This window comes from Trichinella spiralis, assembly GCF_000181795.1.
Source record: "Trichinella spiralis strain ISS 195 chromosome Unknown Scfld1, whole genome shotgun sequence".
Classification (NCBI taxonomy): domain Eukaryota; kingdom Metazoa; phylum Nematoda; class Enoplea; order Trichinellida; family Trichinellidae; genus Trichinella; species Trichinella spiralis.
This window is the reverse complement of record NW_003526940.1, coordinates 321,254-347,305: the sequence shown is the minus strand read 5'-3', so window position 1 is coordinate 347,305 and position 26,052 is coordinate 321,254. Positions and strand designations below refer to the sequence as shown.

The following is a 26,052-nucleotide window of genomic DNA, read 5'->3' as shown; positions in this document are numbered from 1 at the left end:
TAGCGTTGGCCATTTAAATGATTACTTAACGAAATATTTTAGAGTAAATTTGTTGATATACAACATACTAATAAATTATTTTTTTCCTCTTACGAGCAACTGTGAAGCAAACGGTAAAAATAAACACTTTACAGTATTCACTGATTTTGATATCTGATTAAAGTATTAATAGAAGAAAATGACCGAGTTTAGCATTGATGGAAACAGTCGTCCGTGTTAATAATATGAACGATAAAAATAAATTCCAATTCATTTTTATTCCAATTTCCAATAACTTCGCATAAAGCATAAAATTATCCGCGCTGCATTATTCATATGAGCTCTCTTATCTCTTATCTATCTCTTATCCTTCTAAGAAGGAGTCATTAAAATAATTATCAAAAAATATTTAAATTTCTCCATTTACTTTACTCCAACATTTCAACTTAAAATAACAATGAAATACTACTATTTTAGTCAGTATGTTATAAAAAAATGTCTCTGTCTAGTTAAAATTAGTAGTCATCTGATAAATGCCAGACTTTTGTTTGCAGACGCTATCAGCACAGCAACACAGAATCACTTTTAGAATAAAAACATGACTACATGATTTATTTATTTATATTATGGTTAAATTTAGTTCATTTCTGACGCAATTGCAACGGCTTTTCCAAATTTTTATCTGGCATTAAAAAATATACAAAAGCTAATTTATTATTTTAGTTAAAAACAATGGTATTCATATAATTATGTTATAATATATACTATGTAAATATATACTGTGTTACAACGCATCAATGTTGAACTGTTATTTCTTAAAACGAAGAATAAAATAGCATTTTGTGAGCATTAAAAATGCTTTTCTTCAAATTAATTAAATTTCAATTAAAGTTTTAATGTAAAGTTTAAAAAAAGACATACTTTAATCTTAAGAAAATTCAGTACAAAAGCCTGTATTACATATTCGATTCATTACTACATAAAAATATATATTATATACATATGGTTACCAGTTCACTTCATGAATGCTTAACTAATAAGCACTGCATCACATTAAATAACAATGGCAAAACTTGCAGCGAACAAGCTGATTATTTTAAAAGTTTATTAAAAGTAATGTCAAATATTTTTAGCCAAAGTTAACATCTCTTGGTCAGTTAAATAAAATAAAATAGTCTTCACTTTTCTGTATTAGTTAATGTAATTGAAGATTGCTTCAAAGTTTGCTGAAATAACTGCAAATTATGTAAATTATAAACGCTTATTTAACTTGTGACAATAAAAGGAATAATAGAACAATTTCAAAGAAAACTATTATCGTAAATGCTCATAAATAATATAACAACAGTTGAATATTTAAAGAAAAAAGAAAATTGTAATAAAAAAGAAAAAGAGAAAAGATTCAAAATTTTCTGAAAATGACACGTGTGAAACTGCTTTACTTGTAGATAATTTTTGATTATTCACTTAATTGACTGAAAATTGAAGTAAAACTTGCATATGTCATTCACTGTCCAAATAAACATTCACACAAATTAAATCAAACAGTGCACTAAAAGTATATTTAGTTGCAAGGATAAATTCACTGTTTGCCCTGAAATATAAAATAAATGTAGAATAAAGTTAGAACAATGACATATGCAAGATAAGAAAGAAAGAAAAAAGCAGTTTTGAGATTAAAAGTTGATAAGCTATATAAGGATCATATTACACAATCATGTGACAAAATTAACAAATCAACAAACTAATTTATCAAAATTCTTGTTTCATTTAGTAACAATGTTTCTCTTTTCAAAAATATTTCAAATTCAATTATTTGTTGTAATGAAGCTCACTTACAAACTAACTACTCTATCAATCATACTTTCTTGAAATACATTGAAAGTTTTCATTGAAAATTTTTATTGTGTTTATATTTTTATGAAAATTTGGCAAAATTAACATTTTTCTGTTTTAATCAATATTATAAATTAAAAATTACAGGCCAGTAAAAAGAAAATCAACTGGTTAACTAAAATTAGCTGCCTTACATTGAAAAACTTCAATGACTTACGTTTAAAATTTGGTCACGTGATAATTGTCCATCTCGTTACTAGCCTACTGTTACGACGACACAATCCGATCATTCAGCAGAACCTTGAACAAAAAAGAACTTCATTTACATATATGCAAAGTAAGCAGAAATGTTCAATTTACAATTTTTTTTGAAAATTTAGACAATATTTAATAGTATTTAAAAATTATTTATTTGTAATTTATGTTGAGCCTTTCTTTGTTTGCATATTACATTGCTTATTTGGCTTAATTTTGAGTAAATTAATAAAATATTTTCTGAAAACTGAAATTTATATGCTGCAAATTCGTTGTTGTTTATTTATTGTTCAGTTATTAATGTTATTCTGTTTGCATCAAATTTGTTCACCAATAATAAGTGACATTATCGGAGCATAATCAGTAATAAAGACAAAGAAATTGTTCATTATCAAGGTCGTTTATAAATTTTTCTTGCCATTTTTATAAACTGTCTGTTGTTTATATTATTATAAATATAATATTGTATATTAAAAATTTTGATAAACAGTGGTTCAAAATTATGCTTTGTTGATGCAACTGAATCACAGAAAAGTGATGTGAAAAATATTTTTATTCAGCATCTTTTCTGTTGCTTTGTGTATATTTTTAAAATAAACTTCAAGCTTTTCCATTAACATAATAAATGTTCGCAATTTTAATAATTTCTTTTATTGCTTCATGTTTGTTTATGATTAAATATTGCTTTACATGATTTGTTTTTGATTAATTCATACTTTGTACTTTTTTTTAATTGGCAAAATCCGTATGAATTATATGCATCCATTACAAATTGGAGAACTTTCGTGAATTTTTGCCATAAAAAATGGTCACTTGTTTTTTTTGTTGCAATAATTATAATAAATTTGCATAATTATTTCGCAATTTTTGCAAATAATACAGTAAAAAATCACCTCAGTTGTTAGTATTAGTTGGTAAATGGGCGACCTGAGGCGTCGATGACGTTAATAGTGTAGTCAACCGACCTTGGCTGTCACTTTCTCTGGTGTATGGTCAAAAACAAGGACGAGGCACCGCCACGCCCCAGCTTCGAAAACAACCGCGTCATTTCATCTGTCCAGGGCCTGTTCGACTTCTCTTTTCGCTTTCAGCTGAAAACAACATCGGTCTCTTTTTCATTGGTACGATTGATAAATTACATTCACAAAATTGGCCAGTTTTAGCTTTGGACATTTAAAAGCGTTCCAACTTTCAAACGCGCATTTGTATTAAAACTGGAACATCATGCAGTTCTTCGTTTATTTCTTGCTCGTCTGTGAAGCGATTTCATTAGTTCATCATGCTTCAACTAAGCGGAATCAAATTTCATCCAAGCCGATCAGTAGAAAATTCCTGCTGCCTGCTAAGCGCAGTATTAAAGTGTATAATTTTCTGAACGGCGGCAAGCCCAACAATCCTGGCGTTGTGCTGATGTTAACTGATCGAGCTTTCAACGCTATTCAATCATCGTTGGGCAATGTGGTTTCGACTGTTATTAAAAATCTTCGCATACCGGAAAAGCATGGGGTTTTCATAGCCGGAGCTAGTACTGATCTCGTGGGTACTAAAGTGATCGATGTTGGTCAACAGGCACGATTCGCCATCAAGCCGAGAGCCCCGAATTCTATCCAAATCACTTTCGATAATCTCGACGTGACCACCACGTCCGATGTGCTACGCAGGCGCAATGTTGGAATGGTAACTTCTGAACTATTAGATATACAAGGAAATTTGATTGTCAGTCTGGGTAAGGACCGTTCAGGCGGGCTGACTATTTTGGGCATTCAGTGCGATGCATATATTAATGAAGTGGCGTTGATGTATCGTGGTGTTGTATCGCTGAATCGTCCCAGAAGGATAGAAGAAATTGTGCGTGGCATGCTGAATGACAAACTTTGCACCGACATCGGCACTGCTGCAAGCAGAGCGTCTTCAATGCTGAAAATGCCATTTCAAGATAAGCCACTTTTGGACAGAAAATCCAGCAGTCCTGTCAGTCCTGATTTCATGCGTCGTATTGTAAAAATGATGCCACTTAGCAATCAAAAAAGATTCAACATCAAATCAAATTCACTGGTGTTTCGACCGAGTTTAGTTGCCGCACCGTATGTAAGTTCGTCGCCTAGCTTTTTAGCGATTCCAATGAATGGACAGATCTGTGCCCGGGGTCGATGTAAGATGCCATTCTATCCGAAACCTCTTCCTAAAAAATTGCGCTCGCCGCAGCGCATGATGAACATTTACATATCTGACTATGTGGGAAATTCATTCCTTTACACGCTTTACGATTTGGGATTGTTCAACATGACTTTCAGCAAAAATGAAACACCCTGGATGGGATACTTTTTCGAAACTGCCTGTCCACAGTCTGTGTGCATCACTGACGTTCTACCCGAGTTCTCGAGAGTATTTCCTGATCAACAGCCTGAAGTGAAAATTCATTTCCTCCAACCACCAGCAATGCGCTTTGAAAACGGTACAATTCACTTGTTTGGCGATTTTGAGATTCAAGTTTTGGCAAAAAGAAAAACGGAATCCACAGCATCTCGTGCCATTGTTGGCAATATACAATTTTCAATGCTGGTCAAGCCGAATAAGCCGAAAAGAAATCTTATCACCGGAACTATGCAATTTGACAAATGGACCTTCCAACCGACCGAAAATCAGCTCGAAGCTGATCAAGCTAGTTTGAATCACTTTTCTGATTACACGAAGCAAATTTTGGAAACGAGTCTGCGAAAATTCCTTACCGATGGCTTTCCAATGGCCTCACAGAACACACAAATTAGCAACGCTCAATTTGAAGTTCTAGAAAACGCATTATTTGCAGCATTTGATTTCAAAGTGAATCAAGCGCAACTGATTCAGGCCGTAAGCCAGGCAATGTAAAGAAATTTAATTTAATGGAAAAATTGAAAACACAATGAATGTAAGTGCCATTTCAAACAATAAATGTACAAGTTTTCTTGTTTTCTTATAATATATGTTAATTTTGCTGATGTATGATAATGATATTATAATAATGGAAATTTTATCCATCGTCATCATCAGATGAAGAAATATTTTCAATGATCCGAGCATTCATTGTTCAGCATGAGCATGTGCACTGCTAAATTTGACCAACTGATGGACCATCACATTTTATTATTTACTTATTTTTTTAAATGAAAAGCTATTCTACATGGTAAGTAATAAAATAAAGATGCTAAAGACCAGTTTTTGTTCATTCTTCGATAGCAATAGAAATGGGTTGTTAAACAGCAAAAGGGCTAGGGGTTAAAGCAAATATACAACATTTAAAAGAGCCAATTAATGAATTGGCAAATTTATGTTTATTTTGCTTTGTCATGCATGTTACACTTTGGAAAATATAAGCTTGTAATGAAACTTTTACAACATACATTTTACCCCAAACTGAACATTGCATGGTATAACATACGCAGATGTCAAAAAATACACCAAGCATTTATTGTCAAAGTTTAGTTGTTTCTTCAAAAGAATCAAAATATGATTTTTAGCATTCTAAGATTAAATAATTTGTGGATTTTTATACAATTAAATAAATAAGAAAAAAGGAAAAAAATTTATTCAAAAATATTCATTAGTTCAAAAATTTACCATACAATTTTATTAAAAAAAATTCTAAATCAAGGATTGAAATATGTTTTGTAATCATGAGAGACCTTTTACGAACCACTTTTACATATAATGCAATATAATTTAAAATGCAATCGTGTGTTTAAAAAAATATTTAAAATAAAAATAATCTAACGTTCCATTAAAAGAAAGCATACAGTGGAGAGAAAGCATTATCATGTATTAACTATATATAAATTTTTTGAAAAAGTTTAAGACTGACATATTTACAAAAAATTAAAGTTCCTTTGTCGATAATATAATTAAAAGTTTCCTTAATCAGGTATAAATTGAATGTGATTGCAAAAGCAAAAGCGTTAAACAATTGTTCTAAATATATCAGACTTCTACTCAGTTACATGCATCGCCACTTTTGAGTAATTTTAATTTGTCAAAGAAAGCTACGTTATAAAAAAATATTTGCAGTTTAGAGTTTCCAGTTTTTGCAAATCGTGGTATAATATTCAGTGCTTTACAATGGAAAACTTGAAAATGAAAACTTTTTCAATTAAAATACAATGGTCACATGACATTTTAATGTGACTATAATAAACTATTACAACTTGAAGCAAAATGCATTGCACTATAAAAACATTAACACCTGAAAAATAAGATTCACAAAAAAGGTCACGCAGCATTCAGTGACAGATATGCCGCTATTTTTGATTTTTCAAATAAAAATGAATCGTGAAACAAATTAAAAGGTGCATCAAAGTGAAACCTGTCAGTGACAAAGCTTGATAGAATTTAAGTTGAGTGAACTAAAATTTTAGAAAACTGTACATCAAACCTAAATTGATCCTCATTCAATTCACAGTATACTGATGCATGATGTCAACTTTGCTAAACTTTCTAAACCAACATTCTACCATACCAGTAGATTGGTATAAGCAGTGTGTCAAATTTCCTCTATTATTTTACAGTGCCCATGTTTTCGACTTTGTATCTCACCAGATGGATTCAGTGACTTCCACTTTCTGATCACTAACTATCTACTTTACTTATGGAAATCGAAAATTCTGCCACTCTGATGCGATTCTTCATCTGCTCAGATATTAAGACTTAACTTATTATATAAACTTAATAAAATTGTCAAAGTTTATTTCCCATTGTTTATTCTACTCTACATAAGATTCTCGTTTTTCTAACAAAATGATGCAATTGCTGTTTTAAAATGAACAAGAAAACACTGTTCATCTGAAAAGCTGATGAAGTTTTGCCCAAATAGTCATGCTTTTTCAGATGCTTTTACCAACACGCTGTAACATTTCTGTTTCGGATGATTATTTAAATGTAATTTGGTCCCTGATGTTATCTAAATTTGATTTAATCAGTCATCAATCATCCGTCAATCAGCTCAAAAGGTCGTAACAACTATTCAAAGCTTCCATAGTTTGAGAGTAGTTGGCATGGCAAAATCATTAATTTCTCGAATTTTGCCAGCCAGAACGCCATTGAGATGGCAGAATTTCACTGCATTTTCATCATCGTTTCAATGATAAATTCCAACTTCATATGAATCTTAGAATGAAGTAAAATCATATATGCTATTGTAATACTTAGTTATATTCCATTCGCGAAGTTTTTGACCATTGATGATGATCGTTCATCTCATTCTTTAGTTTGTTTCAAATCTATTCTTTTAGTTTGTTCCGACAAAGATAACCCGAATACGCAGCCAATGTATCTCATACGAAAGCTTAATGATATTCCACTGCTTCTTCAGATTTTAAATTTTTCAATATTTCTATTACAAATCATAAATTGAAATCCTAAAATTTCTGATTACTTATCAGAACTAAATTTCAACAATGCTCAAAGTTATTTTGCATTAGCTGGAGAACTTCTCAATGCAATTTTTTCATCAACAATAAAGATATTTCAGACCAATTTAAGCACAAGGCTTATTCAACTTTTGAATCAAATCTGCAGGTTTCTAAATCTTTTGTAAAATGTAAAATGCCAACCAAATGATAAAATTTATTATATAGATTTAGTTCTAATTTACGCAAATTTAAACGACGGAAAATTTGTCTGTTTGTTCACATATCGCGATTACATCAATCAACATTCACTCACTTCTTCCAAGTACGAGTAAAACCCAAAGAATTTGTTAGATGAACAAATAATAGCAATATTCAGTTTAAAATCATTATTATATTAACGCGTACGCAAACCAATACACACGTTTACACATTATTTATCACAGTCATCATCAAACACGTCACCATCAATTCAACTACCGTATTACACTCTCAAGTTTAAACCATTTGGAGCTTTGTGTGAAACTTTTAAGCATATGCAATATGCCACATTTCAAAAATAAATGTTTTGCATATTTTTGCTTTTGGAATATTATTTAAAATTGTTATTCAGGATTTCAGTTACAGCCAATTTAAGAGACAAATAAAGCATGCAGCTACTTTTGTTGTAAAATTACTTTAAAAATAAATATGCGTTTTAAATTTCAGAGAAGTAATTTCGAGGATTACAGTTTTAATTTTCATATTATTGCATTTTGCGCAGTGCTTTATTCATCAGAAAAAGAAATAAAGGTAGAAATGGATGCAAATAACAAGGAAACGTTATAGAGAAATGACATTATCATTATATGTCAATAATATTATTATGTGTATAAAAATGATGCAGCAGATAGAAATATAACGCGTAAAAAGAACATATATCATAGCCAGGTAAGAAATGAAACTTGAAATAATTTTCTGGTCAGCAGCTAATGACAACTACTGATAAAGACAAGTACTTTAATTAATTAATTATAAATTGCTTAAAGTAGCTAACAAGAAATTAAATTTATTTTAGATAGACTGAATTAATAATAATAGTAACATCAATAATTTAGACAGTCAATTGGCTTCATGATTGTGATGTTTTTTATATGATACTTTATTAGATGAAAGTTTCTGATTTCTTTCCAACTGTCTAAATAGGTGGAAGAAATGCCCTGTAATGTCGAATACCAGAGCAGCTTGAAAAACGGTAGCGTGTAACAGCATAAAAAATGCAGGCTCACTCCATTTAGCAAAAGCAGTGTTGCAATGGAGACCTGTTCGATTGCTTTAGAAAGCGTAAAATATCAACACGGCAGAGGTAAAATCGAATTCACAAAACTCTGAAAATCAATCAGAGCTGTATAATAGTGTCATCCGTGATAAGCGTCATAGCTAGAATTAAAAAACTGATATACATTGGTCATTAGAAGTAAAAATTCTAAATTAACTAGCAGAATAATATTGTGCAATGTGAGTTGCTTGTATACTGAAAAAGGGAGACACGGTGAACAATAAGAGGACGGCTTTCTTGCAGTTTCTCTTCTCTAAGATCACTGGTCTATTTTATCCTACATTGATAATAGTATATCATACAGATTTCAACGAGCTGACGCAAAATATTGGTTTCTTTTGAAACTATGGTTAAAATTTTGATATACTTGCGTATTAATGATTAATTTAATGTATGATAATTCCTAACCCCAAAGCTTATGGTTATGAATGCTAATATGGATAATATGATAATAGCATAAGAGTAGAGTACAGACTACCAGTGAGATCCACAAGCTCTCAAAATCCCTGCGCTCGGATTCCACAGAATATGCTCTAATAATATGGGTAAACTAAGGAACCTAATTTACCATTTGGAATAAAGAAAAGTGTCATGATGAATTGTGGGTTCAGAATTAAGTATTTTAAAACTGCACTGGTTTCATCAGTTATTTACAATTTGCAAATTTTTACATAGAATGCCTTTATATTTTGTATATTGCCTGGAATCAAAAATAAATGCATACTTGAAGCAAACTATTTTACAGTATCGGCGATTGTCTTAACATTCATCCAGGAAACGTTCTTTGTGATTTTAAGTGCGATTGAATGCAGTTTTACAATACCTGATTTGTTCATTTGGCACATTTTGCAATACATCAAATGAATAAAATTAAAGCCTGCCAAGAATGATATTATTTGTGCTTATCATTGATGTTTAGCTACTATGGAAATGTTCGTACTTTCTGCTGCTTTATATGTATATCAACTATAATAAGAAAACCCTAAGAAAAATTTAAATAGAAACAATGCCCTTACGTTTGGCGTTTTTCATCATTATGAATCTCAGTTAAATATTATACACTTTTATTTGTTTTACGTGAAGAATTTTTTAGATTGTTATTATACATAATTGTTTATTTATTGTGTTCGAGTGGCTAGATACTTCTCAGCACTTTGGCATTTTTACTTTTTTGTTTTCGAATTCTTTACCTGTAGAAATTTTTCAGAGAAGATAAGATAATTCCACATATAAATATGCTATTGCAATTTTTTTTAGCAAGAACGTTGTAGACAAAAAACAATTTTTGCATCAAAAACAAAAATGCACAAATGGCAGTTTATTTCATGTGTGCGTATTTGTGATACTGTTCAGTAAACTTGCATTTGTGATGCAGTTTATTGTTCAGTGATCTAAAACTAATATAAACGAAATAAAAGACAAAAAAAGGCGCTGTAAACATTCAAAAAAACGCTCCGGACATATTTACTAAAGAAATTACAATAATGAAAGAAGAATTAAAATTTTAAAACAAATATATATATATTAAAATTTTTTTAACATTTATTATTGTTATATTCATTTGCTAAAAATCTTTGAAATTCAGTTTATTGGAATTTCAAGTTAAAACAATAATTTGAACCTTTGGATTTTATACTGTAACAGTATGCAAATTTTCTCAAGAAAGTGATTTCATAAAATATGTAACGGTTTTTAATCGTTGGTTTTGGTAATTAAATGTTTTTTTATTTTATTAAAACTAAATAGTATCAGTCCGGATAAAAATGATGTCAAATAAACAAATTAATATGGGAATAATATTACAGATCAAATTAATGAATTCACATGATGTTGTTTAGTTTATAGAAATTCATTTGACTACAGATTTTATAATTGTTTACTTTTAGCAAAAATTATGATTAGATTGTAACTTTCAATTACTTTTGATACTGAATGTGAAAAAATTGAGTATTTAGGCATATAGATATTCATCATTCAGTGGTATTACACAAATATTTATAATTTAGATTTTAACATAAATTTGGGTCGCGTGTTATAATTTACAAATTTATTTATCATAATTTTACTCTTTACAGTATATCACGTTACTGTAAAACTTGCACATCAATCCACAAACAGTAAGTTGTTATTGTAGTCTTAAACCGTTATTATCGTTTGCGTGTCTTTATGAAACAGTTTATTTGAATCTGAATATGGTTTACTGACCTGTTTGATTTTTACAGCTGAATATTTTCCAGTAGCCGTGAATTTACTGCGCTGCAATTCATCACTGTTATAAAACTACATTATTTTGTATATGTAATTACGTTTTAGACTGTCGAAAATGCCAAGATCTCCACTGAACGGAAATGATGTATATGCAGCGGAGAAAATAGTGGCTTCCCGAGTGCGAAATGTAAATTTTTATCTAATATTTTACAGTTTTATTATTTTTATACTTTGTTGTCTTTTGGTCCAAAAATAATAATGTATTTTATCGAATAAAGATTGTATTGTGTTGATAAATTATATTTGTAATTCTAAATTTGTTTAGGGAGAACTACAGTATCGTATACGTTGGAAGGATTTTTCCAGTTAGTAAGTGGTCGCTGATGATAATTTTATTGACGTATTAATTATACGACGTATTGATTAATTTATACGTATTCATTTATGAATTTTTAATAAAGGAATGAAATAAATTTATTTATTTAGTTATGATACATGGGAGCCGGCAACAAATATTTTGGATAATCGTCTCATTACATTTTTTGAAGCCGGACGTAAACCGACCACGACTACTGTGAAGCGTCGACGTCGTAGAGGTCCGTTTTTGGGTCTTAAACGCCGACGATTAAATGCCCATGTAGCACAGGTGGAAAGTACACCTGCAACATCGAAGTCGCAACCCGATGAACAAGTCGATAGTGATCTTAAGCTTGTTGTTGATCAGACTGATGATGATGATTCAACTGAAGAAAGTACTGCAGTACTTGACGATACAGATGATGAAAGTACTGCGGTGCTTGATAGTACCGATGATGAAAGTATTGCAGTGCTTGACAGTACAGCTGAGGACGAAGAACTTCACAGTGTGGAAGTGATCAAAGAAGTTGAAGAAGAAGAAGAAGAAGAAGAAGAGCATTCTGTCAAAGAGAAGGAAGAAAAGCAGGATGCTGAAGAAAAACGAAGTCTCGAAACGGAGGAAGAAGTGAATAAAAGTGAGTTGGTGGTTATTAGTGAGGAGAAGCAAAATGAAAGCTGTTCTGGAGAAGAAAGTTACGAGCATTCAGTATCGCCCTTGCCGCCGGCTCTGTCTCCTCAGTTGCCGGACTCTGGCCCATCAACATCCAGTGATGGTGATTATTTACCACCGACTACAAGGACTCTGACAGTAATTACTGACCGCTTGTTTTACTTTTCATCTGTTAAACTGACGGAGGTGGTTCATAATGGTGTGAAATTTTCATTTGCAGAGTTTTGAAATGCACTTTGCAATTAAAACAAGCATCCTTTTTACTTAATGTTGAAAAATACAATTTTCTAATTTTAGTTGCTAAAGTCATTTTATACGTTTATCTTATACATATGCATTATTAATTATTGTAATGTAGTGGTGATTTTTTTTGGTTATAGTCAGTGCACTTGTTTTGGAATTATATTTGAAGTATTATGTACGAATTAAAATTGGTTATAGTTGTGTGTTGTGAAATGAAATAAATTAGCATTTCTCAAAGCTTTTCCATGTTTGATGTTCATTAGAAAACTGTATCGACTGACTGCATATTCATTAGGAATAATTTAAATTGTAAAATTAAAAAATTTCGCATTATTTTGTTAATCACCAGATACAATGGAAAATATTTTGAACGTTGATTGAAGAAGTGTTTGTTTTTAACAGAATTCTCCTTTTGTGCGAAATTGTTTTTCTAAAAATATGACCGTTTACTTACAAACATATATGTACAAAAATGAATAAACACATCAGTTGAATAAAATGTTTTTTTTGTCTATAAAATTGATTTTTTTCATTGATGAAATAAAAGGTAATTCCTCTGACGATTTTATAAAAAGCTGCAATGAATAGCTAAAGATGCGTGTAAAGCAATTTTAAGCACGATGAGAAATATAAATGATTCTGATAAAAACAGTGATGTTATTGATATTATTTTTTAAATTGAATTGAATGATTAACTTCCATTTTAAGGATAAATGAAAAAAATTGAACTGAATTTAAATTGAATTCACATTTTTTCAATTTCTGGAAAATATTGTCATCAGTTTGTTGTATTCAACGTATGCATAAACAAACTCGAAGCTAGCCAACTAGCTAATTATTCTTCTGTTCAAGTTGATCTGCTAAATATATTGCTGAATATGCTTTTATTGATCAATGAACAAATGAAATATCATCCGATTTGAATTGATCAGAAAAACTTTCCAAACTGGTGTAAATTTTTGCCAGCAACGCTCTGCTTTTAATAAATATTTTTGTTTTCACGCTTCATGTTATTTCAATGCTTTTCTCACCATTTCACGTGTTTTTACAGTATCCTGATTATTGATTTTCTTTACTTTTAACGTTGAAATGTTTTCTCTTTGAATAGAAAGAAACATGCATATATCATTGAAATGTTTATCGATCAATAATTCCATTGTTTGACAAAGTTATGGCTTCACGTTGTTGTTTTTAATTTTCATAAAATATTAATTATAATTGAAAGATTATACTGAGTATTGAAAATAAATATTTCATAGAAATAGTCTTACATTCGGTCCAAACAATTCATGAATATATTAGTGAATATAATTTGACCAAATTGAAATAAATGTATCAAATTTTGGGAAATTTGAATTCAACAAATTTCTAATTATAACACTGCAAACAGTAATTTTGAACTTATAGTTTTTGGAAAATGTATTTTAAATATTTCTAGTCTTAGAAGAAACAGCTCGATTTGTAGTTAAAGAAAAAGTACTTGCTACTATTTCTTGCAAATTTTGCCTTTAATATTTACTGTAATTTAATAGTTTTAAATTAAAAACTTTCAAAGTCGTTTAATTGTAGTTGAATTAAATAAAAGATTAAAGTTCCAATGTTCCTTTTTGAAAGATCACTTTCATCAATTTTTTGGTAAATTTTATTGCTAATTCAAAAATATATACTTTTTTGCCTTTTCGATTGCAACATAAGCAGTGAATTATATCATGTGTATTTTTTTCTGCACATAAAACATTATAATACGTATCATTCAACATTTACAACTAATTTTATATAATTAATTCTTAGCATAACATGATGAATAGGTGAAAAAAATAAAGTTAAGCAAAATAAGTTCCCTAATATTCAATTATAGAAACATTCACACCATTGCGATGTACCTCGGTAATTCTGGCATTCGAAAAATAAAACAATCGGTCAGTGATTACAGTTATATGACGTGTAGTTGGAGGTAGATCATCGTCACTGGAAGAGGATGGACTATATACAGGATAATGCGGTGACAATGCTGGTGGTGGTGATGATGATAATGCAATTTGATCATCATTGTTGGCGTTGGGTTCAGTTTCATTGATATTACCAATTTCAACTATATCGTTGACAGCTTTTCCTGGATCAATTTGAATTATTTCACTGTTAGCTGAGTGCAGTGCGCTTTTGTCAACAACTCCAGCATCGCTTATTCCATTTATTTCTTCTTCTGTCGACTGGTTAACCAAATTATCATCCGATTCGGCCACATCATTAATCACTTGGTTAATTGTTGCTTTGTATATTTTATTCCTTGCACATAAACGTCTTTTCATACCAAGAAGTGGACATCTTCGACGTCGACGTCTCAACTTTGCTGCCGTACGATTGGATTCAAAATATGCAATAAGGCGATCATCCAATATATGCTTGGACGGTTCCCATGAATCGTAACTAATAAAAAATAGCATACATCACCATCAATTGGATTTCCATTGAAAGAACAACTTACTATCTAGAAAACCCTTTCCAACGTACAAGATACTGGCGTTCTCCCTAAAATCAAATACAATTTGCTTTATATTATTTCATCTCTTTTCGCAAATAATTAATAATAATAAGAAGAAGAAAATATTACTTATCAATGAAGCTTAAAACTTACATTTTTCATTCGAGTATCTATAATTTTTTCGGCAGGAAATACATTCTCTAACTGCACCTTCGACATCTTTGCTATCAGATGACAGAATTACTATTAAAAAATTGGAAAGACCAGAAAGTGAAGACAAATGGATGCAATTCAAGCGTCAAGTGTCATCTAAGAATAACTTAAAATAATGATTAATATTACTGCATAAATAAATTTTTAAAAATCTTAAATTTTGGTTAGTTCTTATAACACTATTTACATAATACACATTTTAATAGATTCTAAAAGTAGAAGATTTTAAGAACACTGCTTGTGCCAAATTTCATTGCAGCAATTTACCCGCTGAGCCGATTTGAAATATGAAATATAAAGGATATTTAAGAAAATATTCACATCCCCCGTCCACGCAGAACGAACGACACAGAGCAAAAGCAACAAAGAAAAAAAATATATTCTGCAAATTTTTTTTTGTGTAATTCATATTGCATTTGCAAAGATTGTGTCTAATAAAAGCAAAGAAAAATTTCCACATTGAAACAATGAAAAAAACGCTCGCACTTTTCATTTCTAGTAAAGGTTGAAAAAAAAACTATGACTGAAGCAATGCAAATAAACACCACGAACAAAATCAGTCGACCTTCGATTGGAAAATTATTTGCTTTATGCCACAATCAATGTCTGCAATGGTACGATTATCCTGATGCTTAAGCAAGAAAAAAAGTTGGACAACAAGCCCACTGTACTTTTGACAATGGAAATGTGCTTGCAAATCAGAAAAGATTTTTTTGCTGCTAAAAATCGAATAAATTATCAAAGAATTGTAGCAACAAAATTACAAACTCTCAGGGAAAGCACAAATTCTGACTTGTATTAAATGATACAAAATATTCCCTTTAAGCAATCGAAACATTTTACCTAATTCATTTTATATTAATATATTTTCTTCGATTATCTTCTTATCTGAATTTACAGTATCGTTCCCTTTAAATTTACTTACCAGAATTAGCATATGAAATAAAGTAAATACTTCATAACATGAAATTAAAAAGTAATAATACGAGACAAATCTGAAATACTATGATCAGTAGAACAAAGAATTTGTTCAAATGATCAAGAAAACATTCATTTGCTATCTACAGTATAAATAAACAATGAAGAATTTGAATGAATTTCAAAATTTATTGCTTACAAATGTTATCAGTAAAGAAGAAAAATTTTAAAAACATTTGCATAACATACTGCCAACTCTAATCTTCAACATTAAATTACTTATGCACGCAGTTTAATCTTCCAAATGACAAGAACAGAAAATTAAAAGAAAACCAACAAATAACAGCAGTGAATTTGTGTTTGAAAATACTGCCAGTAGAATGTCAATGCTCCTGGGAACATGCTATTTCAAATAAAAAAGAGCAAAGCATTTGCAAATGTAACAAATGCCAACTAACATGCTGTTGCAATTTTCTTCACTGAAGTCGGGCAAATATTTTTGGAAACAATTCGCTATTTTCCAATTGATTTACCTTATTTTGTTAAATCACAGGCCTGGAGATTATATCTACACCAAAAGTGATCTCAGTTAGCCTATTTGCTGTCATGTGATGGGAATTACAATCAAAAGCACATTGGAGCAAAAAATATTTTAAATTAATTGTACTGTTGAAAAATTGTAAGCAACTTCCAAAGTGCAAAGAAAATGTTATTTTCTATAGTTAAAATCTTTTAGCTGTAATTTATTCTGCATTGTAAGTTTTCTTAAATTCTTACACTTTAAGCTTATATTTTAGAATTTCGAAAGTTTATTTAATTAAATATAATAATTTTATTCAAAAATTAAAATACAATCATGTATTACATATCATAAATCACTTACAATGCAGTATAAAATATTTAATCAACAGTTAATATAACTGGTAATAAAATAAAAAAAAATTAATGAAAATTTTATGCTTGTGAACTAATTTCGCATACTCAGAATATTTATATTTGCCAATTAAATGTCTTATTTTAAAACTATTTAATATACCATAAGTATTAACAAATATTTACTACAGTATTCTCTTATTTTGTATAATTTTGCTTCAATCGTTCTGAAAAACAATTTGAATTAAAAAAATTAATTTTCCATATTACTGATAACATAAAATTCCAGGCTTGTTAATACTTTTCAACAAATGCTTGTGATTATAACTGGCGGCTGACAAATTACTATTTATTGCCGTACGTGGGAACGCAACTGCTTACTGCCGCACGACCTAAGCAACACCCAGAACACGCTATTAAGTGTAGTTGCCAACAGTCACTAGCCTATAACAACATATATTAAAACTGCAGCTGTTCAGTCGTTGTAAGTTTTATGGCTTGCAAGGAGCAGATATATCGTTTGGCGCAAAAGTTAACTGTTTCCAGCAATCTCATTATGCATCATGGAATGACAATTGAAAAATCTAAAAGTGGGCTTAAAATTACCATTATATGTTTCAGACTTTTGGTTGATAACGTGCTAAGCGTATCTTAACAACTGAGAAAAATTAATTACAGATTATAAAACGAAAGGAAAGCATTTGGTCTCTAGAAACTACAATATTGAAACTTTATTCCTGTTAATCAATATGCATTCTAGGATATTTTCGAAGAAAATTTTTTTTCATCAGCAATTTTGATTAACTGAATATAAGAAATGTTCAACTATAAGTTAATGGCAAATTATTCTTCTGGAAAATAAGCATTTAACATCTTGTTAAACTATGTTGAAATCTTATTTCTACATAGTAATTTTCTTTCTCTAAGACGACTAAATTGTCGTTGTCACCAAGTCATAAAGCAACTGTTAGAGAAGGTTTCCCGTACTTATAAATTTATAAGCGTCTAATAACAGCAAAAAAGTATATAATAAATAATAAAGCATAATATTCACGTGCCTTTATTTAATTATGATTGAAATTGTTTAATATGTGTTTAAATTGCACTGAATATGAAAGAACAGAGTAAGTTTTAAGCAAAAATAAACATGCTAATTACAGTCAATAATATAAAGATATTTGGATTAAGACTAACTCAAGCAAGTTTTGCATTCAATTCAAGTTAATTGTTCATTAACAAGAAACTATTTTTCAATGAGTTAAAAAAATGAAGACTGTACAAATTGTAAAATAGAAGCAAGATGACGGCGTCAAAGACAAAGGATTATGGGAAAGCGGCGCTTAAAGGACGCCTGCTGAAACATTTAGCGGATCTTTAATATAACATAATTCTGAAACATCGATCAAGGTCATGGCGGTTCCCATGATCCTCCAATCAATACATCCGCCTCGTTAAATAAAATAAAATAAATAAATAAAACATACATATATATTCAGCTGAAACTGGTTAAGTGGTGTGTCTGCTTTTCTGTCAGTTACATTTCATCATATTTCTATCCAATTGTCGGAGATTCAAATTATCCAGCTCGAAGGATCAAAGTATATAAAATCACAATGATGATTTCGATATGAAAACGCTCGCAGTCTAAAACTCTTTATTGAACAGAAAGAAAATACAAGCCGAGAATAGTTAAGAATTCGGCAGAAATCTAAAGGAGAAAACCGAACAGGAAAAAGATGGTGGTGTAGATTTTCCGTTTGATTTACAGTATAACAAAATACAGACGGTTCTTATTGTTATGTATCATTATTCTAATTATTTATAATTTTTTAAAATAGGTAATACATTGCAATAAAATTGCGAACTTTGTATACAGAAAGAATTCATACTAACATCTGCCACTGAACAGCCTTTCATGTTCATATACAACATAGTACAATCTGTATCTTGTGCATATTATCATATTATTTCAGCAGTTGAATTAAAATTAAAAATAAAATATTAATGAAAATGTTTAATTCATTTTATGCTACATATGCATGTTTTTTTTAAATAAAAGTTTCTGAATTCGTCTTACTGTCAATTGAACCTGCATTTTTATTGTATACTTTCAATGATTTACTTGTCGGATGCCGTATTTTGTTTACACATTTTAGTTTTAGTGTATTAATTTATTAATATAATTTTTATGAATATATATAAATAATTTTCATTTAAAATAAGGTAATTTTGTGAGAAATAATTTGTAACGATGGAATGTTTAATGCATTTAATTTAGGAACTCTCACATTTTGATGATATGTTTAACCATAAGGTAGAGAAAAAAGTAAATAGATCAACAAGGAAATGTAAAACTGCAAAGAAACAAGAAGAAGAAGAAGAAATAAAGAAAGTGCAAGAAGAATATGATAAAGTATGCATCTGTTTATATATTTTTACACTGTTACGTTTCAGTTTTTTAATTGCAGGTTGATTCTTGCAACTTACAGAAATTTTCAGACTTTCCATTATCACGAAGAACGAAACATGGTATAAATTGAAATTTTTTATCTTATTTTTTTGAATTTCTTCAGAAAATTGTTTGTAGCTAATTTTTCAGTTGTAATTTAAGTCAAATTGAATTTTTTTGACGAATAGTATGATAATTGTAACAGTTAATGTGACTGATGAAAAGAAAATTCAGTTTATATTGTTTTATTTGTTCTATTATTGTATATGATATTTTGAGTCTAGATTTAATGATTTAAGGATTGCAGAATTCCGGTTATCACTATCCTACAGAAATTCAACGAGAAGCTATTCTTTTTTCTTTGAGAGGAATGGATATTTTGGGTGCAGCCAAAACGGGAAGCGGAAAAACGTTGGCTTTTGTAGTACCGGTGAGTAATTTGAAGCGAATATGAAGGAAAAAAATTGTATTTGTTGCATTTTATATTTACAGGTTTTGGAATGTCTTTGGCGTCAGCGATGGTCATCTGTCGATGGACTCGGAGCTTTGATTATTTCACCTACTCGAGAATTGGCTTTGCAGACATATGAAACGTTTTGCAAAGTGGGATGCATGCATGATTTTTCCGCAGCTTTAGTGATTGGAGGAACAGTAATAATTTTTTTCTACTTTATTGAACCCAATATATTATTGTTTATCGGTTATTTAGAAAATATGATTTATAGGATGCAGATTATGAGAAAAGGAGAATTGGTCAAAGCAATCTTGTGGTTTGTACACCGGGACGACTGTTGCAACACATGGATGAGAATCCTTTATTTGACACAACACAACTCCAGATTATAGGTGAATATCTGAAAGTGACACTGAAATTTAATTAATTTTTATGTAATCTATAGTGTTGGATGAAGCCGACAGAATATTAGATTTAGGCTTTTCTGCGCAGCTTAACGCGATCATAGAAAATTTGCCAGAAACTCGGCAAACTTTACTGTATTCGGCTACGCAAACAAAGTAAGTCAGTTTTTGTATAAATGTATTACTAGGTTTGTTTATTATTGTTTGTAAATATGAAAGTTTAGATTTAAAAAATGCTGATGTAATAAGCAGTATGAAATATTGAATTTGATTTTTTTTTGGAGAACTGTTAATGTTGCGATTAATAAATTATTTTTGTTATTTTATTTATGAGGAGCAGATTTTTACGATGCTTTGCTTTGGCATAACATGTAGCTAGCATTATGCTGAATAAGCTAATGCAATTAGTGAAAACTTTTTGAAAGAATATTGTCATCTTACAGTTTTCTTTTAGATCAGTGAAAGATTTGGCTCGACTATCTTTGAAAAATCCAGTATACGTATCTGTACATGAAAATTCAAAGTTCTGTACTCCCGAGCGATTGAAGCAGGTTTGAAGTATTAATTTTTGCAATGTACATTTGAAATTTATGCAAAATAATTGTTGTAGAATTTCGTTGTCTGTAAAGAAGAAGATAAGCTAAATTATTTCTGGTCATTTCTTCGAACCCATACCAAGTGTAAAGTTCTTGCTTTTTTTACAAATTGCAAACAAGTTGGTGAACTCTATTATCGATGCGTTTGTAATTTTTTTCGATAAATTTTGAAATTTACAATTATTTTGCAGGTTAGATTTGTGTATGAAGCGTTTCGTCGCCTTCAGCCTGGACTGACGGTACTGCACTTGCACGGGTCGATGAGTTTGCAAAAGCGAGTCAACGTATTCAAAGAATTCCAGCGTAAAAAATTTGTTGTGATGTTTTCAACCGACATAGCTGCTCGCGGCTTGGGTTCGTATACTTTTTTTCTGTATAATTTTGTATGCTTAATTCATGCTTGCAGCGTTTTGGGGGAATTTCAGATTTTCCATGTGTTGATTGGGTTGTTCAAGTCGATTGTCCTGCCGATTTGGCGGAATATATTCATCGAAGTGGAAGAACAGCTCGTTACAATAATAAAGGTCGTGCACTTTTGATTGTCAATCCTGCGCAGACGATCTTCATTGAACATCTTAAAGAGAAACGGATTCCAATTTCTGAAATACAGTAAAAAGTTCATTTGATTTTCAACGAACATTGGTAAATTGCAGTTTTTTAAGAATCAATTATGAGAAATTTTTAAATATTCAAACAAAATTGCAAACATTCTGTAGTCAAGATCCAGATTTTCATTCTATTTGTTCAAGGGTGAGCTTATTATTTTTTCCATTGTAATTGTGCTCATGTAAAGGTATTTTTAAGGCTTTGGTTGCCTACTGTAAAAGTTTACATTTTGCGAAAAACAAGGAAATTTTTAACATGGAAAAAATCGATTTAGAAGCTTTGGCTAAGTGAGTTGTGCATGTAGATGTTGAACATATGTCTTTTTTTCTTTTTTGATTTTCAAATTTTGATCTCGTTTGATAGATCGATGGGATTGTTCTCTGTACCGCGTATGCGCTTTTTGAGAAACGTTAACAAGAAGGTTCATTTGGTCGATGATTCGCTTTCTGAAGAAAAGCAACCTTCCGATGAAATGGTGCATGTTCCTGATAATCAAAATGATACGAAACAATTGGATTCAGATGAAGATTCGGATTTTCTCAAAGTTAAACAGCACGATGTATTCAATGTTTTGGGACAGGTGATTAGTAGTTCGCTTTTGGACAATTGAAATGAAATTTATCGAAAATTTTAATAGGAAGACAATTTCAACGTCCCTAATTTTGAAATGTCGAATGATATTTCAAAGAAGAAACTTGTCATCACTCGTGCATCTAAAGTGAAAAAGATGAATAAAAAGAATATACAATTGAATCAAAAAATCATTTTTACAGAAGATGATGATAATTGCAACGATGAAGTATATATTTTTCTGTTATGTTTTTATGGACAAGTAAATTTTAAAGGCAATTATTTCTATTTCAATGTTTCACAGTTGAAAGAGGTGCAACGTTCTGAAGAAGCTGGCTCATCTGAATCATACATTGAATTGGCTAAGAAGCGTCTCAAGGAAGCGGATGAAATCGATAAAAAAGTGCACCGAGAACGCAGTCGAATGATAAAACGAGTAAAATATTTTTTTCATTTCATAGCATTGTATATTTTTTTATGTTGTTTGCTTTCTTTGTTACAGGAGCGGCTTTTGAAGAAAAAGCTGAAAAAAGCAGAAAAGCGACATCGTCAGGTAGAGGGAATAATAAAAGGAAAAATTATATTTCAAAAAAAATTATGAATTTTTTTTTGTTATTTAGCTTCCACTTTCACATTTTGAAGAGGAAAATGGAGAAAGTGGTTCCGCTTCTGAAGCAGAGCAAGAACCTGACTTATCTTGGCTTCCTGATCCAGACAAGGTTTATAAATATTCAGAGGAAGAAGTAGTTGTTCCTGATGCACAGTTGAAAAGGTAACTTTAATAATTATCGGTAAAAGAAAGATAATGCGCGACACTTGAGTTCTATAAAATTTATAGAAATTTTCAAAATGCTAAAGTGTCATTGTTGTGTGAATTTACATTTAGGAAAACACAGAAGAATTTGAAAGAGAAAGAAATTGAATCAAAAAAAAAGAAAATGAGCAATTCAAAATGTATGGGCGAACTTACTTTGGAAGATCAAGAAGCATTTGCATTAAGCTTATTGGAAATGTAAAACATTTTAGTTGTGTTCAATCTCTTGCAATTGGAATCAGTGTTAATTTATTTAACTTGATCATTTCTATCCTAGAAGAGATTTGATTTTCGTTTAAACCGTTGTTGCTGTTGAATAAATATAGAATGAATAAATTGATTGTTGTTTTATCAAACGCTAGATTTGTAAAAACTTGATCTTCATATATGTAAGGAAGCTTCAATTAAATATTTATCTTGCAACGTATTTGCTTCAAAATAAAAGGTATATTTTAGCTTAGCTTTTGCTTTTGCTTTTGCTGTATATTTGTTTCCATTATTTTATCTATAAAATAAGAAGTGAATGCAGTTATGATAGTTTTCATATATCTGTTCCAGTATTACGTACTGATAGTTTTCTACATATGATAAATTAGTTTGACATAATCTTTCGAAATATACCATATTATTATTATTATTATTATGCACGGGATGTTATCAGTGATTGGCAACTTTTTGTATATTTCATAAATACAAAAATTGCCAAAATTAAATAGAAAATAACAATAGTACACGGACGTCCAAAGTTATGCATATTATTATTCACTGATTGTTGTCTGTGAAATTTATTAGTTGATAGTGTGGTGAGAAATTTGGGATGTTGCCATGACATAAAAGTTTTAACACTTTGATGGATTGTTGGGGTGGAGCCCACCCCAGGGGGTTTTCTTTTCGTCGCATTCTGTCAATTTTCATTTTCATAGTCTGAAGCTTTGTGACATCTTTTTTGAAACAATAAGACATATTTTGAAAAAAATTGCAATGTTCCAGGAATTTTCATTCGGTCTACAGAACATCGTAAAGTTAAAAGGTACGTTGTTGGATTGTTGGGGCGTGGTCCACTCCACTTTAGAAAAGCATGTGTAAAAAGCTGGAATTATGTTCAATTTTTATGAAATTTGCTTTATTGGATAGTTCGAAAAATTCTGTACATGATGGTATCAAAGTATTTCCAATTTTAATAATTTTAAAGTCTTTTATTGGCAAAAAATGCGAGAAAATTTTCATTAAAAAATAGTCATTTTTCAGTTTCGGCAATTGGATTCGAAATTAAACTCAATTAAAAAACAGTAACTGCAGACCGCATCCTTCTTGTAAGGCTGCAAGATCTAAAAAGCAACTAAAAATTCCAAATGTGAAATTATGGCAAAAGACAAATCTGAGAAATCAAAAATATGTAAGTTAATGGTGAAATCATCAAAGTAGGATAAAAAACGATAGTTCAATTTATAACTATTTAACAAGAGAAGTGAAGAGCAACAACAGCCATTATCGATAACCCTTTCAGGCCCAGCCTATCAATTTTGATACACAATGTTTTATGCCCCATAGCTATATACTGAAAAGTGTTTGTTAGCCCTGATTGTGTTTATGTGTTCTTGACACTTGTCTTAACAATATTTTATTACCATTTTTTTTCTCATCTTAGTAGATTTTTTATAATGCGCCCTACTGTACAGGTAGGTGAGACGAAAAAACATGAATTTGCATTTTGATGCATAAATTGAGAACTGAGCAGAATTTAAGGATAATAATTTTTTTACTAGTAAATGTTGATGTGAAGATGATGTTAAAATTGACAGCAGCCTCTAAAATTACTGGGGTGCTGAGTAGAGTTGCTTAGATTACCTGTATCAATTTTGATACACTGGACTTTAACGGAAACGGCACTTCACATTTACTACCCTCAACGTACTCAGAATCGCTTGCCCAACCCCCATTATGTGGAGGACCCACTGCCTTTTCAACCGGCAAATTATGTATTAAAACTGTGTAAAACGTTGCCAAAGAACAGAAACTACAAACTGTTCTTTGATAACTACTACACATTTCTTGCATTACAGCTGCGGATAAAAAAATGGGGATCCTATCCTGTGGGACCATTAGACCAAACAGACTTCGTGGCTGCCCGCTGCTCTCTAAAAAAGATCTGAAGTCAAAGGGCAGAGGTGCTTATGACTTTAGAACTTACGCTAAAAAAGGGATCATCGCAGTTGCAAACATTTTAACATTCGCAGGGATCAAACATTTAAAAAAATTACAACATGAATATGGGTGGCATAGACCTGAACAACATGCTTGCTGCTCTATACCGCATCGAACACAAAAGTCGAAAATGGACCCGTCGCATTTTTTTTGGATCATCAGCACTGCCATGACAGATGCATGGCAACTGTATAAGAGGGACAGAAAAGGGATGCCTGGAACATGCACAGGCACAATGGACCTACTAAGCTTCACTTGCCAAGTTAGTCAGTCCTTGTGTCTTGTGAAGTTCCAGAAGCCATTCTCGTGCGTCTTCTCCAACGCCACCCCTAACGTCAAGACGATTGGGAAGACGACCAACTGACGTCTCAAGAGAAGTAGCAAAGGACCAAACTAGCCACTGACCAAAAATCACTCAAACACTAAAAAGATGCGGGGTGGTTTTACTCGGTCCCACTTTTCTCTTATTGGTCTTTGCCCACGCTATTTTATTGGACCGTCAAATCTTTGTCGTATTGGTTTTCATTTTATTGGGCCGTGAAGTCTTTGTCGTATTGGTTTTCCTTGTCTAATTGCTCATTGATTCAAACTCTTCAGTTGTGATTAGCTGTAATATTTTTTTATTTCATTGGTTCAAATATTCCATTTAGGATTACGTAACTTTAATAATAGTGACGTAACATAAAAAAAGGAAATATTTATTATTCCAAAATTTTATTGTTTGTTTGAAGTTTTGTCATTCATTGAAATTCTGTTTATTTAAATATATTATTTGTGGTGAAGTTTATACTTTTTCATGATCAGCATTCCCGAAAATAATTTTTATCATTATTCTACATTTTATTGTACCAAAGTGACGTTATATCAAATGCGATAGTCATAATTCAAAAAAAAGAATACAAAATATAAGTTAAATAGTGATTTTTATTTTTCACTAACCAACAGCAGCAGCAAGAACAGTAAAGAACAGCCAACAATGGTCTAGTAGAGATTTCCCTCCTGATATATAAATCTGCTCTCACTGTTTGTAAATAAATTTGTTGCCTGTTGAAATATATCAAGATTGGATGTTAACTTCCGGGTGTAATATCAGAATACTGAATAATCTGTTTGAAAAATCTGGAATGTTGTAGCAACACTTCCAATTTCCGGGTTACAAATGGCACTAATGCTAACGTTACGTGTTAGCTCGCAATTTCACTTAATTTCACGCATGATTAGACG

General features: G+C 30.7%; 5 protein-coding genes across 5 annotated transcripts; 4 read left to right on the top strand and 1 right to left on the bottom strand.

Moving 5' to 3' along the window:
• Nucleotides 1-3,294: 3,294 nt before the first annotated feature.
• Nucleotides 3,295-4,938, top strand: Tsp_07166 (LBP / BPI / CETP family domain protein). Its single transcript, XM_003381416.1, has one exon. The coding sequence runs from the start codon at nucleotides 3,295-3,297 to the stop codon at nucleotides 4,936-4,938; it is 1,644 nt and encodes a 547-aa protein (XP_003381464.1).
• Nucleotides 4,939-9,772: 4,834 nt separating this feature from the next.
• On the top strand, nucleotides 9,773-12,305 carry Tsp_07167 (hypothetical protein). Its single transcript, XM_003381415.1, is given in 8 exon segments — nucleotides 9,773-9,789; nucleotides 10,024-10,082; nucleotides 10,842-10,883; nucleotides 10,901-10,940; nucleotides 11,080-11,186; nucleotides 11,300-11,339; nucleotides 11,461-12,156; nucleotides 12,299-12,305. 8 exon segments carry the CDS (start codon nucleotides 9,773-9,775, stop codon nucleotides 12,303-12,305), a joined length of 1,008 nt encoding a protein of 335 aa, XP_003381463.1.
• A 1,780-nt stretch (nucleotides 12,306-14,085) lies between these two features.
• On the bottom strand, nucleotides 14,086-14,945 carry Tsp_07168 (chromobox protein). Its single transcript, XM_003381414.1, has 3 exons — nucleotides 14,880-14,945; nucleotides 14,730-14,773; nucleotides 14,086-14,671 (listed from the first exon to the last, which is right to left on the bottom strand). Exons 1-3 carry the CDS (start codon nucleotides 14,943-14,945, stop codon nucleotides 14,086-14,088), a joined length of 696 nt encoding a protein of 231 aa, XP_003381462.1.
• Nucleotides 14,946-18,140: 3,195 nt separating this feature from the next.
• Nucleotides 18,141-22,825, top strand: Tsp_07169 (putative DEAD/DEAH box helicase). The gene is made up of 20 exons (XM_003381413.1): nucleotides 18,141-18,180; nucleotides 18,425-18,516; nucleotides 19,009-19,143; nucleotides 19,199-19,259; nucleotides 19,479-19,609; nucleotides 19,672-19,830; nucleotides 19,905-20,025; nucleotides 20,079-20,193; nucleotides 20,492-20,588; nucleotides 20,648-20,776; nucleotides 20,825-20,917; nucleotides 21,040-21,242; nucleotides 21,296-21,383; nucleotides 21,438-21,526; nucleotides 21,603-21,819; nucleotides 21,877-22,038; nucleotides 22,114-22,245; nucleotides 22,312-22,362; nucleotides 22,430-22,581; nucleotides 22,696-22,825. The coding sequence occupies exons 1-20, from the start codon at nucleotides 18,141-18,143 to the stop codon at nucleotides 22,823-22,825; spliced, it is 2,397 nt and encodes a 798-aa protein (XP_003381461.1).
• A 1,875-nt stretch (nucleotides 22,826-24,700) lies between these two features.
• Tsp_07170 (piggyBac transposable element-derived protein 2) lies at nucleotides 24,701-25,192 on the top strand. The gene is made up of 2 exons (XM_003381412.1): nucleotides 24,701-25,090; nucleotides 25,124-25,192. Exons 1-2 carry the CDS (start codon nucleotides 24,701-24,703, stop codon nucleotides 25,190-25,192), a joined length of 459 nt encoding a protein of 152 aa, XP_003381460.1.
• The last annotated feature ends 860 nt before the right edge of the window (nucleotides 25,193-26,052 follow it).